Source organism: Scardinius erythrophthalmus (genome assembly GCF_964197995.2).
Source record: "Scardinius erythrophthalmus genome assembly, chromosome: 23".
NCBI lineage: Eukaryota > Metazoa > Chordata > Actinopteri > Cypriniformes > Leuciscidae > Scardinius > Scardinius erythrophthalmus.
This window is the reverse complement of record NC_138243.1, coordinates 30366897-30382266: the sequence shown is the minus strand read 5'-3', so window position 1 is coordinate 30382266 and position 15370 is coordinate 30366897. Positions and strand designations below refer to the sequence as shown.

At 36.1% G+C, this 15370-nt stretch overlaps 1 protein-coding gene across 6 annotated transcripts in view; it reads right to left on the bottom strand.

Moving 5' to 3' along the window:
• The window catches only part of nup155 (nucleoporin 155), a 47576-nt gene that overhangs the window by 24818 nt on the left and 7388 nt on the right, over window positions 1–15370 (bottom strand). For 2 of the 6 annotated variants that reach the window (XM_081353678.1, XM_081353680.1), the window contains exons 7-20: window positions 15040–15306; window positions 13723–13796; window positions 13551–13642; window positions 10346–10443; window positions 9502–9770; window positions 6498–6668; window positions 6305–6415; window positions 5197–5291; window positions 3820–3905; window positions 3641–3703; window positions 2208–2358; window positions 2027–2093; window positions 1059–1174; window positions 869–972 (exon numbers count right to left, since the gene is read on the bottom strand). In XM_081353678.1, coding sequence (XP_081209804.1) covers window positions 869–972; window positions 1059–1174; window positions 2027–2093; window positions 2208–2358; window positions 3641–3703; window positions 3820–3905; window positions 5197–5291; window positions 6305–6415; window positions 6498–6668; window positions 9502–9770; window positions 10346–10443; window positions 13551–13642; window positions 13723–13796; window positions 15040–15306 — 1764 coding nt within the window. The remainder of the gene's footprint in view (window positions 1–868; window positions 973–1058; window positions 1175–2026; window positions 2094–2207; window positions 2359–3640; window positions 3704–3819; window positions 3906–5196; window positions 5292–6304; window positions 6416–6497; window positions 6669–9501; window positions 9771–10345; window positions 10444–13550; window positions 13643–13722; window positions 13797–15039; window positions 15307–15370) is intronic. The other 4 variants (XM_081353681.1, XM_081353683.1, XM_081353679.1 and 1 more) reach the window with 3 other exon arrangements.

The window sequence follows — 15370 nt, the reverse complement described above, 5'->3', positions numbered from 1 at the left end:
ACCAAAAAACATTTTTTTGAGGTTTAGAGTCCAGTATTCCTGTAATACTTTTGTCTTTTATGAGTTTAATAAAGAACTCTGTCTCATCTTCCGTCCAAACACACCGCGTCAGGTGACCTGTAAATGCGCAAAAGCCGTTTCCATTGCAGTTTTGCGAAATATTCCTTTTTCGAACTGCCAGAAAAAAAAACCCTCATGCGAGGATAAAAAATATTTTGCGATAAATGGGAGTTTCTGCGAAATTGACGTTTCCACTGGGCGTATTTTTAATTGGCAATTTTAATTTGCGCAATTTGAAGGGTAACGGAATGAGAAATCACATGAAATCCAAACACAGTCGAACCTTATCTGATAGCAAAAATAATTTTTAGACATATGCTTCCTTTAAGTTTCGTCGAGGGAGACAGGTTTAAGAACAGAAAACGCAAAGTGCTGTTAGAAACTTCGCTCAGCACAGTTATCTGTGTCTCTGAAACGTCTGTCAGCGCAGTGCGCTTTCTCACTCGAGCATGTGGATATTATTGTTTTTCTCGACATGAACGTGGAACAATATAAACACGATAACCATGTGCAGACTCGAGTTTATATGTACGTTCTGTACGATAATTGGCAGTCTGCTTTATTAGAGTGTTTTTTCCGCACTGCTTAAGCTTAAATGCTTTACACATATTGTTTAATGTTTTCAACTAAAAGAAAAACTTAAGATAAAACATAAGCATGTTGTGTATATTGACTAATCGTAAGCTTGTTAATATACAATACAATAATATAATCCAATATTTTTGTAAAATGCCCATCCCAAACACACACACACACACACACACACACACACACACACACACACACACACACACACACTGAAACTCACTGTGGTACTTCCGCTGAAGCTCCTGCTGTACTTGTTGGGAGCTGGAACCATCCGGACGCATGAATCCCAGAAGTCTTTGCTGTAGGTTTGCTGGCGAGCTGAAACTGAGGAGGTCGAGTCAGTTAGATAAACAAATTGCTACAAGAAACATGCATTACTTCAACATGAGAAAGAGGCGATGGGGACCTACTTGGCCACACCCAGAGACGTCGGACTGAACTGGGAGTTTTTGTCCAGGAATTCCTTCAAACCCTGAAGCTCCATGAGGACGAGCTCCAGATCGGATGAACTGGCTGTGCTCTCCATCTAAAGGTCATTAATAGAAAATGTGATATATTGATATAAAATTTGAAGCTGAATGTCGCGTTTACATCTGAGACAGTAAGCGCTTACCGGGATCAACTAAACGCTGGGTTTTCAAAAGCATGTAAAGAATGTTTAGACTCTTTAAAATACATCTAAGAGTTTTACAAGACACTCTGGTATTGTAGGAACATTGACGTTACATTTTCACATTTTACAATTATCCAATATTTGTCATTGCTCACAATAATAAAAAATAAATAAAATAAATGAATTAATTAATAAAAATAAATAAAGAATTTGTGTAAAAAAGCTCTAAAATCTGTCATTAATCACAAACAAAATCAATAAAAACTAAATAAATAAATAAAAGCAATAAAGCAATAATTTCTCTAAAATATGTCATTACCCACAATAAACAATTAATAAATAAAAAAGTATATTTGTAAAATTGCTCCAAAATCTGTCATTACTTACAATAAAAACATAATTAATAGAAACATTTATAAAAATGCACAAACATTTTACAAAAATGAAAAAATGCATTGGATAATAAATTATTGCTCACAATAAAAAAATAAAAAAATTAAAATAAATTAATAAAACAAAATAAAGCATTCTTTGTAAAAATGTTCCAAAATCTGTCAATCAAAATAAAAAAAAACTAAATACATAAAAGCAATGAAGCATTGAAATTTCCCTAAAATCTGTAATTACCCACAATAAATAATACACAAAAAGCACTGCTCCAAAATCATTAGTAACAATAAATAAAAAAATATTGAAAAACTTATAACACACAAATGACACATTTTACAAAAAATGTAAAAATACTCTAAATGTCTCATTACTCACAAAAGTCACAGTCTGACTCCCTTTGTTAATGGTGGTTTCCATCGAAAGACTCCCGTCCCAGATGTTCCTGTTTCAAAGCATCAATATAAAGCAAATCTTTATTAAAGAATCAGTCAAAACACACTGTTATGAGCGTTCGTAATGTCAAGGCTAGCATGTATTAAGTGTAACGCTGACTGACCCCAGTATACGTGTGAAGTAAATACAGATGCCGTTGTGTTTTCCAGAGAAGATGACCTCAGGTCCAGAGGACACAGCTGTGAGACCGGCACCGCTGGGGATCATGGGAGTAACCGGGATGTAAGGGGTCGACATGGTTGGCGGGAACATGCCTGATGAGTGAGTCAAACACATGTTTTAAAGGTGCAGTGTGTAAAATTTAGCAGCATCTAGTGGTGAGGCTGTGAACTGCACCCAACAGAAGTTACGGTGGCCGACAGGAAGTGATGTCGTCGTCTGAGACGGCAGAAAGTAGCCAGTTAATCAATGAGGTTTCTTTACAAAGATAAATTAAGAAATTAGGTTTACTTAATTATTCAGTAAAATGATATGTTATTGCGAATATTATTGTTACTTGTTCATCATTGTGTCAGTGTTTTATTCGCTGACTTTAGCTTTAGCTTCTTTACACGAAGAACAACATAGTGACGAAACGCGTTTGTCCGTTTAGGGCCACCGTAGAAACATGTCGATGTAAGGCGACCCACGGTGTGTGTAGAGAGAAATGCTCATTCTAAGCTAATAAACACATAACGGTTCATTAAGTAAGGTCTTTATACACCACTGAAAACATAGATGTGTTTATGATATTGCATTTCTGTCAACAGATCCTCCTAAATATTACACACTGCACCTTTAAAAACAATATTCAGCAGGAAGTAACAAGACAGGGCGCATCCATCAGGATTATTTGACCGTGATATTATTGCATTCAATTATTTAGAATAACATGCAAAACAATAAGACAAAGTCAACAACAAGATGCATTATGGGCCTGGAATAGAGAAACACACACATAACTGATTTCTTGTGTAGAATGACTGCATTAAAGAGGACCTATTATGCTTTATTTAATGTTCATCTCTCTTTAGTGTGTAATGTTGCTGTTTGATCATGAAGAAGCTCCAGTTATTCTCAATATCAGTGTTTCTGAACTCCTGAAACGCCTCCATTGTAGTCTCGAGTTTCTTCCAGGAACGAACACGTCACAATATTCCTCATTTAAATAATTCATACGCAGAATAAAGGGGCGGGGCCTGGTTGAGTTAGTTAGTAGTATGTTAAACTGGAGGTTATGGTAAGGGACATTTCCCAAACACACTTGAAGCGCTTGACCAATCACAACACACTGATCCAGCCGACCAATCAGAGCACAGTGTGCTTTCAGAAGGAGGGGCTTCATAGAGACAGGAAGTAAACAGAGCGTTACTGACAGACTGGGAAGAGAGGAGCCGCAACAATGGAGAATATGAGGAGAATAATCAACATTCAAGCAAGAAAACCTGTTCTAGTAGAGCACAAAAACTAAATAATAGGTCCTCTTTAACATCAGAATGATATACCAGTACACACAGATTAGTGAAGTGCCCACTGGTCTGAGGGGTAGTTTTATACCTGGGGCAGGTGTGGCAAGAAAACTGGGGTTTGGTAGGGGGCTGCCGACAGGCATTGGGGATCCTACAATCACAGCAGACTACAGATTAGACATTAGTCAACACTGACAGCTTCTAGTGTGATTTGACAGGGTTAATGGTTACAACTAGATTTGTGTGGCAGGTTGAAATGTTTCTCACCTGGTACGGGGGAGCCGAAGAGCGGGCCGACGTTACTGGGAGCAGAAATGGCAGATGGGAAACGCATCTGAGCCTCTCCACCGTACCTGCATCACGTCAAATCACCAAATCAAGTATTTCCATGATGATTTTGATGGCCGTAGAGTTGTCAAAAAGTAAAGACTTCGGTACTTACATTTTAAATTGTGACGCTTTGAACACTTGAGCGGAATCGTAAACTCCTCTGATTGGCCATTGTGTTCATACGCTCATCGGATATGTCTGTGATTGGCTACAATGATCAGCGCTTCAAAAACATGTTGTAAATATACATCAATGACGCTCTTCAGATGGGAATGTTTGAAAGCAGGACACTTTCAGATGCTCCCATGCGTTGATCCTTGTAGCCAATCACAGACATATCCGATGAGATTATGAACAACGGCCAATCAGAAGTGTTTACGATTCCGCTCAAGTGTTCAAAGCGTCACAATTTTAAAATTTAAGTACCGACTTGGTACCGAAGTATGTACTTTTTGACAACTCTAGCTGGCCGTATATTCACAATTTGTGAATTTGCAATGGTTTTAAAGTAAAATAGTTTTAGCCATTGAATGAACTGGTAAAATGGACCATATTTTCCAGAAAATAAGTTGGACACTGTCAAAATTACACTGAGAAATTAAACACAGAGAAGTCGCATCTGTGTATAAGTCACATTTTTTAGACTAAATAAATGTATTGAAAAGCGAAACAAACTAGTGCAGTGTGGGAAATGCGTAATACAAATAAACTTGGCTTCACGCATCTCTCATTCGCATTAATCTGCTTGTTTTGCGTGCTTGACGTTAATTTGATTATACAAGTTGCTTTGGAATAAGTCTCAGCATATTTTAGATTAAATATATTCTGGAAAATACGGTAAACACTGATTGAGTCGCTGTGCATAAAAGCATCAGCCAAAATGCATAAATTGAAATGTAATGTAAATTTCCAAACGAGTGTGTCAGAGCATTTCAGTAAATCATGAGTAATGATGCTGAAAATTCAGCTTTGATCACAGGAATAAATTACACTTTACTATATATTCACATAGAAAACAGCAGTTTTACATTGCAATAATATTTCACTGTTTTTACAGTATTTTTGATCAAATAAATGCAGTGAGTGGAAAGACAGTAGTTTATGCGTGTGTATGTGATGCGTGTGTATGTGTGTGTGGTAATTATAGTGCTGTTTATTGCTATACTGGTGCAAATAAAATGTAAATAAAATGATTAGATATTCTCTCATTTGTTCACTTGAAATTTTTTTTAACACATTTTTTATATTTGTCTACTATGACTGTTACAATAAAATGGTTGGTCTGATTTAAAAAACAGATAAATCATATCTGACCTGAAGAACGCTCGAGTGGCCCACACAGACACTTCTCTATCGCTCGCTGCAGTGGAACAGGCCAAGATCAGCGCCGTGGCACACGCCTGCTCCTCCTGTGAACCGAGATCAATGTTTATCAGGGGTGTAACGATACACTCGTGACACGATCCGTTACATATCACGATACTGAACTCACGATATGATACTATTGCGATACTCCAAGACATATGATTAAAGTTTAACAAAAAATGTACTGTTGATTAAAATGCTAAATTTGATATTACATTGTGTGTGTAAATGAATAGGATGGACTTGATGCTGAAACCAAATGAACAATAGAGACACCAGAATAACAATATTCATGATTCTGAAGCTGAAAACAGAATTATTTTACACAAATATGCTTGACTAGATATATTTAAAATAATTTAGGCCACATTTTACTGGTAACATCAGACATTTGACATTATCAGGACACACAAATATTCCCCATTGCATTATTAAACAATATATTCAACATTATATATAGTAGTTTAATGTAGTACTGACACTAAAACTTTCTCACAATAATTTTTATTTTTTTTATAACTATAACACAATAAATTTGTGACCCTGGACCACAAAACCAGTTACATGGGTCATTTTTTTCAAATTGAGATTTATACATCACATGACAATATTTGGCCGAGACACAACTATTGAAAATCTGGAATCTGAGGGTGAAAAAAATTGAAACATTGAGAAAATCTCCTTTAAAGTTGTCCATTTATGTTGGCGATTGTGCTGCATTCACTCACAAAAATACATGTTTTATATATTTACGGTAGGAAATTTACAAAATATCTTCAGGGAACATGATCTTTACTGAATATCCTATTGATTTTTGGAATAAAAGAAAAATCGATAATTTTGACCCTTACAATGTATTGTTGGCTATTGCCACAGATATACCCGTGCGACCTGTGACTGGTTTTGATTCAGGGTCATGTATTGTCCACTATCCACGATACATATTGTTGCATTTTTGTATTGCGATATATTGTGACACGATATATTGTTACACCCCTAATATTAATTGACAAATGCATTGTTGCGATATTAAACGATTAAGCATGACGACACGTACCCTGTGCAGCTTAAAGAACCTCTCGATCTCCTCGCTCTCGCCTCCAGCGCTGCTCACCAGTAGGTGGCGCAACTGATCCACCGGCCTCAGCTTGTGGAAGATGTGACTCCCCTGCAGACGGCGAAGATAACAGTAAGAGAAGAAGAGCGTGAAGAATATCACACAGTGTCATCAACGCGAAGATAAAGCACACCTGAGCAGACAAGAGAACAAATTTCTGCGGCGGGATGTTGTGCTGCTGAACGACTAAAGGAGAATCAGTGACCGGAATGAAATCTTTATTCAGAGGAGTGAGGATTCTGGGAGATTTCGTTTCCTCGATTGAACACAGAGCCCATGAGTGACCGTCCACATTCACGATCATCTGAAGACAAAGATAAAAAACAAGAGTGCCATCTTAAAAAACAGACAAACAGTGAAGAAAACACCAGACGGTTGCATGGAGATATAAATATAAGACATTTGTTCATAGTGTTATAACATATTGCACATGTATTTCTATTTACATCGTTTTTGTTTGTTTGTGTTGCTGTTTTATTTTAAACTAGACAATGCCACAATTCTCAATGCTGTAGATTGTTAAACAGGGTATCTCTACATGGCGTTTAAAAACACATTTAAGGCTTTTTAAGAGCTTTTTTTTTTATAACCTGCACAAATAAAATTAATGCCGTACGCAGCAAGATCTGTATAAACATTCAAACCATAAAATGACAACCTAAACATCTTTGCAGTTCAAATCATAAAGATTTTGACAAGAACAAAAGTTTTATAAAATGATACCACTAACATTTCAGTTTTCAAACCATTTTTATCATAGCGATTAGTGAAGGAATATATTTATATTAACCTGTTAAGCTTCACCACTTCCATCGGCGCACTGAAGCGTTTTTTTTTTATTTAGTAAAAAATTACTATCAGATTTAATGTTATACCTTGACAAACTATACATCATTAAAAAGATATAAGACTCAAGTTTCAGTATTTGACCACTATTGTATTCTGAAAAACTTATAGTGACAGTTATGTCTTAATTTGTGTCAGGAGTTATGAAATGAAAAAATGAGTCGATACCTTTGATATGAATTATGCGCGTCAGCCGCTTTCATTCATAAAAAAACTCCCGTGCTGTCGTCATGACAGCGATACACAAAACAACGTCCCTCAGGGCTTTAGCTCAAAAATGTGCAGATTTGGAGAAATATTGATATATTTTCATAAGTTTTCATCAGATTTCTATAGACAGGAATAATATTTATTGAATTTATGCCCAAATGCGTCGATGTAATCATTATGAGCGCTGGACGCTGTGATGTATTGTGTTTTCAATCCATACCAACAGCCTGAGGGCGCTACATTCACAATAATAGTCCATTTATGTAACATGAAGAAGAACCATGATCATGTGACAATCCAGGAAGTCTCGAACACACACACAGCTATCAGAGATCGTTGTTACATGCAGAAAAAAGACTTTTTGAAGACAATAAACATGATTGAAATGATATTTGGTTTACCTGTGTTCTTCAAATAATGTCAGGTATTTCCATAATAATAGATTATATTTATAATGTATTGCTAATCGATATAGACTTTATCATTGTGCAGAATAGTAAAAAATATATATTTTATGTCTGATTTTTTAATCTGAAGCGAAATTATATCACAGAAGATTATTTAAAACACTCTACTTGCGTTATAAATTAAGTTTGAAGCACAAAAATGGTTTTAATCTCATAAATTGTCGTGTATTGATGGTGTGCTAAGCTAACATGCTAGCTAGCTCTAGGTGCACCTGCCACATATTGCAGTTATCCTTTTATAATTTTTTTTCTAAATATGCTTACTAAAATGTTTCATTATTCAAGCAGGGCATTTGATCCAGTTTTTAAATGTTAAGTAAGAACTTTGATAAAATAAATTAGGGATTGAAACTCTATGAATAGCCAGTCGTTAGTAACTATAATGCAGACAAAAGAAATGCATATTTAGAGCCATAGCCAGGCTGGAGAGGTGTGAATGTGTGCAGGGGGAGACTGAGACTGAATGGGGCTCGTTTGCACCACAAAACAATAGAGACAATATACTGGATAGATGGTTAGAAGATGGCAATAAACATCAGAAGCATCTTTAACGTCAAATCAAAATAAAGTCAACTGACATGGTCTTGAAAAACATGTAACTAAATACAGAGTTTTGGACTTATTATCTTCAGATTTTAAACATAAAATGTTTAGACATGTGGCTTTAGCTGTAGTGCATTTCTAGATTGCTCCAGTGCCAACTTCAATTTTATTTTCATGAGGATGTTTCATAAAAATTAATTTCTAATAACTTTACAAAACTTTGAAGCTATTTATACCAATTTTTTTTCATTATGACAATAATTAATTCTACATTTACAATAAACTGCCAGGTGTCAGCTTTCAAATGAGATCATACTTGTGCTTTTAGTGCAAAGGGTTCATGAACTGTATCTGTTTAAGTTTGGGTATGTCATTTCTGGGGATTTTTCAAAAGTGGCGTTGCAGCTTAACAGGTTAATTTAAATGGTTTAATATTCACATTAAGCCATTTCGTGATGCTGTTTTTCTGTCTCCAAATGTAAGACCTCTTGAAATGATATTTAAGAATTTTCTCATACCAGTTTAAGATAGGGATGCACGATATATATCGGCCACAATATCGGTATCGACCGATATATGTTCATTATTAATGTTATCGGCCCGATAAGAAAATTTGGCCGATATATTAAAACTCTTCAGATGCGCACTGTTCCACATGATGGTTTTGAATTGCTTGAAATATGATTAGAATCACTTCAAAAAATGAAAATACAGTTCATTGCAACATGTGCAGCGCAAGTCTGTCATATCGGCTACATAAAATCATAAAGAGAACATCATAATTGTGTGTTTGGGACATGGCTGTTAATGATGACACTTGTTTTTTTAATCAGGCTCTCAAAAATTATAAAATAAATTTGATTTAGATTTATCAGAAAATATATCGGTTATCGGCTTTCAAATATAAAGAATTATTGGTTATCGGACAAAATTTTCATATCGATGCATCCCTAACTTAAGACTTTTTATGGCCTTAAATTTGCTACAAGTTAATTAAAGACTTTAAGGACCCGCAGGGACTTAAAATAAAGAAAAAGAAACCGATAGGCAGCAAGTGGCTTCATCTCTGACCTGAGCTTCCATGAGGGGCTTTTTAAAGGGAAACGAATCGTGGTTGATGCACCACAGAACATCGCTGTCTTCTGTCTCAGACGAGGCCATCAGCAAAACACCTTTACTGTACAGGGCCTTGTGTACTTTAGCTGGTTTCTGGAGAGTGGAGGACGCGGAGAATCCGGGCGGCAGACGCACATGAACCAGTGAAAGGATGCTGGGTCGGGCCTGGACGTGTTTGGCGTTTGGTGGAGCAAAAGGGATGCTGCTAAAGTAAAGACGCACACCTGCACAACACACACACCAACATTTATTCAGACACCTTCAACATTTCTCACATTATCAGTTTATTCGCTATAGTTTAGAAAATGGTAATAAATATGAGCAGAACTCAGTTGATATTTGACTGGTTTTGTCCGTCCTTCTGTTAGACTGTCTCACACATGAATTATGTTGAATATCTGTCAGCTGTTAAATTTAACTACACAATTAGATAATACCAGTTTAGCTCAACCAATCACCAAGCAATGCTTCATTGTGTTCAGTCTGTGTGTAAAAAGAGCATTAGCAATTAAAGAGAAAACACTTCAGCAAAACATGATCAGCTCAAAGAGTCCCAATCATTTCTGCTCCCAAATTTATAAATGTTACTGGTAGTCACTGTATGGACAATATTACTGTATAATGTGTCAGAGTTTACTTTATTTTGAGCTCCTCACTTACATAAATGAACTATAGTGTCCTGCACACACTAGTAAAAAAAAATTAAAAATTAAATCTGGTGTCTGAATAATTTTAGGTTTGACTGTATATATACAGATCGATGCTTCATTAGTCATATTAATAAATGAAGTGTTCATACCAGCATGAGTGACGGCCAACAGCTGACAGTCTGACGACTCGGAGCGATCGATCACTGCGATCTGAACGATGGGTTTGAACACGGAGCGATCAATCGTCCTGCAAAAAAGATGTAGACACACATTATCAATTTAACTCATTTAAAATGTATTAAACAATAATTACCTATTTATTAATAATACGATTATACTTAATTTTAATATAAAATTATGTTATTAACAATTACTCGCTGACCAATATTAGTATTTTGTAATACATTTTAATTCTGATTAAACATAATGATACAGCTATTGATAACACTTCACAATAAAGGTTTCATTAGTTAACATAAACTAAGAATGAACGATACTTCTACAGCATTTATTCATCTTAGTTAATGTTAATTTCAACATTTACTAGTAAATATTTAAATATTATTAATGAAAATAATGAATGTAACAAATGTATTGCTCATTGTTAGTTCATGTTAATACATTAACTATTGTTAATGAGACCTTATTGTAAAGTGTTACCAAGATTTATTTTTAAAATTAAATAATGTTATTATTAATAATTATTGTTATTATGCAATTATCATCATAATCATTATTGAAAGCTTTACATTTTTAAAATGAATTTTAAATGTATTAAAGAGAATGATCAATTTATTATTAGTATTAAAACAACGTTATTAAAAATTATTATTATAATTTCATGTAATTCGGAAAAACTAGGAGTGCACAATATACTGGTTGATTAATTTATATAATACACATATTATAATACTATTAATAATATCAATAATTATTATTAAAAAATGTTCTACATTTGACAAACTTATTTAATATATTGATCCTTATTTATATATGCATATATATATATATATATATTAGAGGTGGGCATAGATTAATTTTTTTAATCTAGATTAAAATGGCTCATTTGAATTCTGCCGAAGGCATTCAGAATATGTGTGCTACCCAAATAATGACTATAAAAGTAGCCTAAGTCTTTGAGAATGGGTTTCTCAAGCCAGGTGGCGCATTAGACCAGGGGCTCATCTCCTGTTTCCACAATGCATCACAAACTGCTTGAGAAAGCTGTTCTACTCATAGACTGTAAAAGGTTACTTCTGTACTGTTACCGTCCGTAGGCAACATAGGCCTATGTTATTATCAACTACTATAGGCTATCAATTAGGGATGGGCGATATGGCCTAAAATCTATATTGTGATATACATTGCAGCCTCTTGCGATAACGATATACAGTATATTATAATAAAACCATTTCAGAACAGGTTACACAGACCCTGCTAAACAACTGCTACATTTATTTTTTTTAAAGGGTATATGTAGTTTTGAGAACATATATTGTGCAAAACTGTAAGTATACAACATAATTTTGCAGATAAATAAAATTTAAGTAGCCTACACTAGCTGCAGATATCTTAAGTAGGTCTAATGTTTATTATGGCTTTGAGCTTATGAAACCCCAAATTTAAAGTTATAATATTGTCTAACTGATGTCTTTTCAGTTAAAAAGAAACAACACAACAACGATTCTTAAAATCGGGCGTAGACAGATTATGTGTTAACGTTACACCACTAAGATATATTGGAACGAGAATAATACGCGCGCGCTGGTATTCAGTGATATCAGTTTCAGTTTCGTTTTGAATTTGAGGTGGTAGAACGGATTAGTCGTGTGTTAACTTACCGAACCGTTACCCCACACACTCGGATAGTTTGCTGCTGTTTGTCGGACGGCTTAAATCCGAACCAAGTCCAAATAATGGATGTTGCAGCTTTCACTTACAGCCGTGTTTACTTAAGATGACGACGAATATGCGTTGCAGCCGGGTTTACCTCGCGGCCGCGGGTAGATTGCGTCATCATAGCTTGTGTAGTAGAGCCATCTCCCAACCCAACTTGGGGAATAGATTAACGGCGATATTTTTTTTATCGCGCGATAAGAGTCTCGCGTTAACGCCGATAACGGCCCACCACTAATATACATACATATATATATCATATTAATAAAATGTAATATTAATTAATATATATATATATATATATATATATATATATATATATATACACACACACACACACACACACACAAACACATGTACATATACAGTATTCTCCTCCTCACCTAAAACTCACTAAAAACCTATGCAATGTTAAATGTGTACAATAAGTAATTATACATGTTTGGTATCGTTTGTAATGTCTCAGTGCGACCGGTACAAAGGTCTCATTCTCAAAGTTTAGAGATAACTTGCACACAGAGGAGGGCGTGTCTTCCAGGCAAATGGCCTCCTGCTCACAAAAAGGTGAAAACTCTGAATGCAAATTCCCATTGTTAGCAAATGTGAATGTGAAAGAAGTTTCTGTCTTGGTCTGGGTATATAATGAATTGCAGCAAGAGGCTCGGGGCGATTTGCAACCTAAATTAGTCCGTGATGCTGAGTGTATGCAAAACACTTCACATCATGTATTTTCTAATGTCAGGCTCGCATCTTCTCTCTTTATTCCAGAGCATTTGATGTTTTATATTTATCATCTTTGAACTGATTATGAAATTGGCATGATTCATTTACCTGACATAAAAAAAGTTACATTTGATTTTATTCCGATTGACTCTGAAATTGTTTTCCCAAGTAGATTAAACGGATTCGTACGTTACCGTAAGTTTTGCATCAGATTAGTGACGACTAATATTTAGGCACTAATTCAAGTGTACGTGTTTTGCAGAAACAAGAAGTGAATTTCCGTTTAGCGCAGCAAATGCTGTTTGACCAACCTAAATCTGTGTGTGTCTTACCTCGGTTTTAATTTAATGTTACTTTAGATAAGTGTACGTGGGAAAACACGGCATGGCCATTCCAAAGCTATTATAAGAGTAAAGTAAAGTTGGTCGACTTATATCTATAATAGTGGCCATACGTCTACTGAAGTAAACGCTACTTTAATTTCAAGTGTATGCAATCATGGGGGCTATACCAAAGTATCTTTGATTGTGTAAACGTGAATGCGACCGATCTCAGGTATATAGCCAATATAGCTGACGAGATTGTGAACGAGAGACCCGCGTTAAACAAAGTAAGTAAAATTATTCAAAATGTAATCATTCAAATTGTAAACTCATATTGGTTTTCGGTTATCTATTCATCAGCCAAAATGTTTCTCTAAGAGCATCCATACAGAAAACACAGGTGAATCTCTACCTGGCGATGTTTCCAGCCGCTGAGACGATAGAGCTCTGAGACATGGCAGCGACTCGACTCATTCCCTGCCCATCAACACCGAGATCATACACCTGACAGACACCAGAACACATCAGAACGACACTCATAACCATGAACACCACACAACACGAATCATTATCGAAGCACACACCTGCAGAACGCCCTTCTCCGAGCGCGTGTACAAAATGTTACGGGAATTGTCAACAGCAATTTGGACGACAGGATCTGCAACAAACAACAAGATTCAAATGAGAAACATGAGATCAAAGCACAAACCATTAGGGCTGTCAAAATGGCTGAAAAGCTCAATTCGAATTTCCTTCTTAAATATTAGCAAAATTCGAATTATTTTTGAATTCTAAAGGCAATACTTAAAGGAGAACTCCGGTCAATTTTAACATTGAGCTCATTTTTTTGTAAATGTGGAGTGCTGTCAGTACAGAGAACAACGACAAAAATCGGTGTTGCCTACACCGTGTTATCCTCTTTTTAAAATTTGCACCCTGTTGACTTCAATGGGGCAAGTACTAAACCTGCTTTTACCCTCTTAACATCCTTGATGTGTCATACGTGCGTGATCATAGGTAACTAAACCAATGCGTGTGAACTCGACAATCAACTACTGTGGACTTCGACCGGAAACAGGATGTAAATACAGGTATGAGCGCTGGCTGAATAAACATCATTTTTATTCATATCTTTCACATCTACTGCAGTCAGATCCACTCGTGTTCACTCTGAAGGAATCACTCACATTAGCTGTGCACTTGTAATGACACACCAAGGATGTTAAGAGGCTAAAAGCAGGTTTAGTACTTGCCCCATTGAAGTCAACAGGGTGCACATTTTAAAAAGAGGATAACACGGTGTAGGCAACACCGATTTTTGTCGTTGTTCTCTGTACTGACAGCACTCCACATTTACAAAAAAATGAGCTCAATGTTAAAATTGACCGGAGTTCTCCTTTAATGTTAGAGGAAAAAGGTACTGTATTGTCTCCTATGCCCACAAGAGGACGCAAGCGAGCGCAATTAGCAAATATTAACCAAATCAAGCATCGCATCTTTTATTAAAATGAAATGACATTCACCTTTTCACTTAAATAAAATATAATTTCCTTAATGTGCAGGCAAGGAAAATTAGGTTACAATAGTGCATAAACTGTGTAAGTGCATCAGTAACCTGAGAAAACACTCGTAATGAAGCGTAATGAACTACATGAACACTAAATAGCAAACTGGCATTCAGAAACACTCACTTCTACTCACTACATCTACATATAGTTCATCAAAAACACCAGACGCTCATCCCGCCCCTCGGATTGAGCCCTGCCAATGGTGTGTTCCCAGACCCAACATCTTGATGTGGGTCTGGCTTGTCAGGCTACAGTTTTTCTGTAAATTCGGCGAATTTTTATTTGACAGCCCTACAAACCCTCCAGTTTTGATCTTCTGAATGGCGTTCTCACCGTCCTCAGAGAAGGAGAACTGCAGTAGCGAGGGAATGAGGAAGGACAGGCTGCTCTTGGAGTGGTTGATCTTCCTGCAGCGCTGACTGAACCAGCCCGCCTCGGCCTGATACGCGATCTCGTACAGGCAGCCGTCTTTACCCGCCATGAAGATGCGGCCCACGTCCGTGGAGGTGATGGCCAGCAGGTACGTGTTATCCGTGGGGATGGAATACAGAGGATCCGGCAAAAGCTGCATCGCTCCTGACATGCTGTCGTTCAGACCTGCTGGAATATAAACACAGATGGGGCCGAGAGTAAATCTGAAAGCTTTATAACGCAGTATGTAAAT